General features: G+C 72.1%; 1 protein-coding gene across 2 annotated transcripts in view; it reads right to left on the bottom strand.

The window, feature by feature from the left end:
- The window catches only part of SLC4A2 (solute carrier family 4 member 2), a 23,101-nt gene that overhangs the window by 4,763 nt on the left and 13,693 nt on the right, over positions 1–4,645 (bottom strand). The window contains exons 3-12 of one of the 2 annotated variants that reach the window (XM_026087116.1): positions 3,906–4,071; positions 3,548–3,783; positions 3,228–3,352; positions 2,834–3,060; positions 1,807–1,943; positions 1,339–1,519; positions 1,094–1,229; positions 708–888; positions 441–555; positions 162–346 (exon numbers count right to left, since the gene is read on the bottom strand). In XM_026087116.1, coding sequence (XP_025942901.1) covers positions 162–346; positions 441–555; positions 708–888; positions 1,094–1,229; positions 1,339–1,519; positions 1,807–1,943; positions 2,834–3,060; positions 3,228–3,352; positions 3,548–3,783; positions 3,906–4,071 — 1,689 coding nt within the window. The remainder of the gene's footprint in view (positions 1–161; positions 347–440; positions 556–707; positions 889–1,093; positions 1,230–1,338; positions 1,520–1,806; positions 1,944–2,833; positions 3,061–3,227; positions 3,353–3,547; positions 3,784–3,905; positions 4,072–4,645) is intronic. The other variant, XM_026087117.1, reaches the window with a different exon arrangement.

The following is a 4,645-nucleotide window of genomic DNA, read 5'->3' as shown; positions in this document are numbered from 1 at the left end:
GTGGGGACACAACCTGGTCGAAGACACAGCTGAGACACGGCTCCACGGGGACCCACTGCCCCCCCAGGGCTGGCCATGGGGCCTCAGCCCAGGCAGGGGACGCAGCTGGGACACTTCCCCGTGGGACGTGGCTCCGTCAGGGTCTGGGACGCGCCGCTCACCTTGTCGGACATGAGGGTGGAGATGGAGCGCCCGATCTCGTGGTAGTCCATGTGGGTGCTGCTGGGCCCCAGGAGCACGAAGAGGAACCGCACGGGGACGGGCACCTCCAGCACCGCGTCCAGCTCCACGGCCTCCTGCAGCCGCACGAAGGCCATGGTGGGCTGGTCCAGGAACTCCACGCAGCCTGCGGGGCGCAGCGGGTCACCGCGAGCGGGTCAGCGCGGCTGCAGTGGGTCACTGCGGGTGCCCGCACCAGCCCCACGCCGCCCCCTCCGTACCCACAAGCACCACCGTGGCCTCTGCATTGTCCGGGATCTTCTCCAGCAGCTTCAGCTCGTGCTTGGACTTGGAGCGAGTGATGCCGGCGGGGGGTGTGGGGGTCACAACCTCCCTCTGTGGGGACAGAGTGGCGCAGTGACAGCGCGTGGCGAAGCTGCGGGGCTGCAGCACACGCCAAGGACCGGGAGCGGTGGCAGGAAGGGGAGGAGGGCACGGGAGCGGGATGGGGGGAGGCCTCAGGTGGGAACGCAGGGGACGCCGCTCACCTCTCGCTCCACGTCAATCCGCGTGTCGTGCTCCACGGCGTGGCCGGCGATGAGGGGCTCGGTGACGGCCGGCTCGCTGCCCTCGCCCACGTGGTTGGTGCTGTGGTGGTGCACGAGCAGCGAGCCCAGGCTGCCGGCCGAGATGTTGCGCGGGAAGAAGTCCTTCTCGTCGCTCGGGTGGCTGCGGGACAAACCCCGAGAACTGTCCGCGGTGGCCCAACAGCTCCGCGTCCCTGCACCCAGCCGCCTCCTGGGAGAGCGACCGCAGCCGGGACCCGGCACGGGCAGCCCAGCCGGCGTGCTGGACACCGAGGGGCCCTGGGACACTACCGTCCCCGCGGCCGTGGAGGGGGACACAGGTCGCTGCCCCTGCGAGCGCAGCTCACCTGTGCTTGAGCAGCAGCGCCCGCAGCACGTTGGCGCGGTCCTCCGCCCGGATCTGGTCCGTGATGACCATCTGCTCCACCACCTGGTGAGCCACCCCCGGCAGCGTCTTCTGGTCCAGGTCGAGCAGCACGGCCCCTGGGGCGAGGGAGAGGGGGCTGAGGCGAGCGGGGCCCCCGGGTCGCTGCGGCCCCGGCGCCCCGGCACCGTGCGGCATGCCCTCGCGGCACCGGCTCTGCCTCCCTACCGTGCGACAGGGTCTTGCGCAGCTCCAGGAGGCTGCGGAAGGACAGCGAGGCCACGTGCGGCTTGCCCCAGCGGTCCGTCTCCTCCTCCACGTCCTCCTCAAACTTGATCCAGCGAGCCGTCTCCTTCCACTGCAGCTCCTGGTTCTTGTCCACCACCAGCTCGTTCAGCTCCACGAAGACCTGCCGGGCACAGCGGGGTGAGCGCGGGGGCAGCGGGGAGACCCCACAAAGGACCACGGGGTCCRCGTGCAGGCGGCCCCGTCCTTCACAGGGCACCCGACGAGATGGCCGCATCCAGCTGGTCCCCGTGGGGGCTGGTCCCCACACTGAGCTCGATGCCCACGTGCCCAGGGCCCCATGGATGGCTCCGCACGCGGCCCCGGGACACCCATGCCCAAAGGTCCCGCTCCGCGTGTGCCATGCCCCAGCGCGCTGCCCGTCCCCGCAGGGCGCGCGGGCCCCCGCACCTCGTGGGGCTGCCGGTCCTGCTTCCTGTGCCGCGTGCTCGGCTCCTTGTGGTCCTTGCTGACGTGCACCACTTGGGCCTTGGCGCTCTTCCGCACCAGGTGCCGGCGCACTCCAGGCACGTCCTCAAAGCGGTGACCTGCCGGAGAGAGAGGGGAGGACGCTGACGGCGACGGCTGGGCGGCGGGCAGAGGTCGCGGCCGGCGCGGTGGCTGCCCTGCACGCCGAGCCGTGGCGCTGGGGATGCCCCGAGCCCTGGCATCTGGCAGAGCTCAGGAGCTCCTTCCTGATGGCAACCAGCTGCGAATCCCCAGGGGGACGCTCCGAGCAGACAGAGCAGAGCTGGAGGAGGACAAAGACCATCATGGGCCTGGAGCTCCCCGAGCGGCAGGGTGGGGGGACCCGACAGGGGTCCGCCAGCTCGCGAGGCCCGCAGCGGTGGAGGGCATCGCCTGCTCGCCGCTTCGCCAGCACCAGCACTGGGACCGATGGCCACGCGAGCGGGAGCCAGGCCCAGAGCAGACAAAAGCAGGTGGATCTCCACACCACGCGTGGTCACCTGTGAACCCTCTGGCCCAAGCGCGTTGCGGATGCCTAGCATTTACGCGGGCTCAAGGGGAGACGCGTTCAGGGCAGAGACGTCTGTAGGGAGCTGTTGCACGCAAAAGCGCCGCCCCTGGCTCAGGAAATCCCCGAGCTGCAARTTAGCAGAGGCYGRAGAGCACTCAGGGGAGGCATCATCRCCGCCCCAGGCAGCAGCGCCTGGCGGCCGGCCACAGCCRGATGCCGGCCTGGCCCATTCCTGCCTGCCTGGACGCAGCGCCGAGCGGGCCGGAGAGCCAGGGCCCGGCTGCAGCCCCGGAGGGCCACTGACCCGCTGCTCCGTGGGCCCCGCGCGCTGCTGGCCCTTGTGCCTTGCAGAGACGGGCAGCGCTGCCGGCGCGGCTCCAGCGCCAGCTCCCAGGCTGCGGCGTCCCTGGGCCCAGCGCCAGCGCCCGCGCTCCCCGGGGCCGGGCGAGACGCACTCACTCTTCATGTAGTCCAGGTCAGCCGAGGCGAGCATCTGGGCCTCCGACTCGTCCGTGGGCATCTTCTGGTACTGCGCCTGCTCCGCGCCCGTCATGCTGCCGATCCGCCGCCTCTCGTGCAGGTTGTAGCTGCGGTGCCCCGGCTGCGACTTGGGAGCCAGGCGCCCGGGGGAGCCGGTCTCGTCGGTGGCCGGCCCCTCCGCGGGACGCCCCTCCTCGATGTCGGGGCTGCAACACGGACACCCGCCTCAGGGCTGTGTCCCCCCGTGCAGCCCCACCGTGGGGCAGTCCCACCGTCTCCGTCCCCGGAGAGCCCCAGCCGAGCTCCCGCCCGAGCCCCGTCCGGGCTCAGAGCGAGCCCGCGGCCGCGCCGGCCAGCCCCTGCCCTGCCTCACCTGGCTCCCTTGGCCTCCTTGGGGGACGCGGACCCGCAGGACACCCCGGGGGAGCCCGGCGCCGCCGCGGGGGCTGCCGACTCCTCCGGCCGCCGGTCGGGGACCTCATCCTCCTGCAGGAAGAACTGAGACAAGGGGCATGAAGAAACCCAGCACCGCGGAGCCCGCGCACCTCCCTGCCCGCCAGCCCCACGGACGCCACCAGCTCYGGCTCCTCTCCGACCCGCCCAGCGCTCGCCCGTGCAAACCCAGCGTCTCGGAGCACCAGCCTGGCTCTGCCCCTCCGCACGCACGCAGCGAGCGCCCAGACCCGGCCGCACCTGCACCGCCTCCGCGGGGCTGCCCTGCAGGAGCTCCTCGGCCGACCGCTCCGTCTCGGTGTCACACGCCTCGTCCTCATCCTCTTCAGCCTCCTCGATGGTGGGGGTCTCGCCGGGGGCGGACGCCCGGCGGCGCTTCTTCTTGCCCTTCTTCTGTACCCCCTTCTTCCGGCGGATGTCGGGGGGCAGGTGGGTGGAGAGCGGGTGGTGGATGTGGTGGGACGACTGGCGGTGATCTGGAGGGGACGCGGCCGGGCGTTGGCCTGGCGCCGCCCGTCCCCGGGACGCTGCCCGGTGCCGGCAGCCAGCCCTGCCGGCGGTGGTGCCCCGCGGCCCTGGCGCCCCGGACCCCACTCACACTCAAAGTCCTCCTCGCTGTAGCTGCGGCCAGCCTCCTCCACGTTGCGCGGGTAGGAGTCGCACAGGATCTCCTCGAAGCGCTCCACGCCCAGAGCCTTGTTCAGGTCCTTCTCCTCCTCCTCCCCAAACTTGGGCGAGCYGGGGCCCAGGGCATCCTGCTCGGGCTGTGAGACAGGACCGGGGCTGAGCGGGCGCTGGGCACCGCTGCCATCCAGGGGGGGGGGGGCCCGGTGCCCCCTTCGACACCGCCCTCCGCAACGCCTGCAGCCAGCGTGCCCCRGACCGCGCACCCCTGGTGCTGTGCGCCCTCTGCACCATGCCCCCCGGTGCACCCCACACCTGGCACCCTGCTGTCCCCGGTGCTGTGCCCCCCGGCACGTCCCGGACTTGTCACCTCACTGTCCCCRGTGCTGTGCTCCCCTGACGCACCCCGGACCTGGCACCCTGGTGTTCCCGGTGCCATGCTCCCCCCGTGCATCCCGGACCTGACACCCCAGCGCCGTGCCCTCCTGGCACATCCTGGACCCGGCACCTTGGTGTCCCCAGTGCCGTGCTCCCCCAATGCACCCCGGACCTGGCACCCTGCTGTCCCTGGTGCAGTGGCTCCCAGTGCACCCCGGACCTGTCACCCTGCTGTCCCCAGTGCCGTGCTCCCTCAGTGCAACCTAGACCTGTCACCCCGGTGTCCCCGGTGCCGTGCTCCCTCCATGCACCCCGGAGCTGTCACCCCGGTGTCCC

Source organism: Apteryx rowi, unplaced genomic scaffold (assembly GCF_003343035.1).
Source record: "Apteryx rowi isolate R43461 unplaced genomic scaffold, aptRow1 scaffold_701, whole genome shotgun sequence".
Classification (NCBI taxonomy): domain Eukaryota; kingdom Metazoa; phylum Chordata; class Aves; order Apterygiformes; family Apterygidae; genus Apteryx; species Apteryx rowi.
The sequence above is the reverse complement of the archived record's forward strand: the minus strand, read 5'-3'. Positions and strand labels throughout refer to the sequence as shown.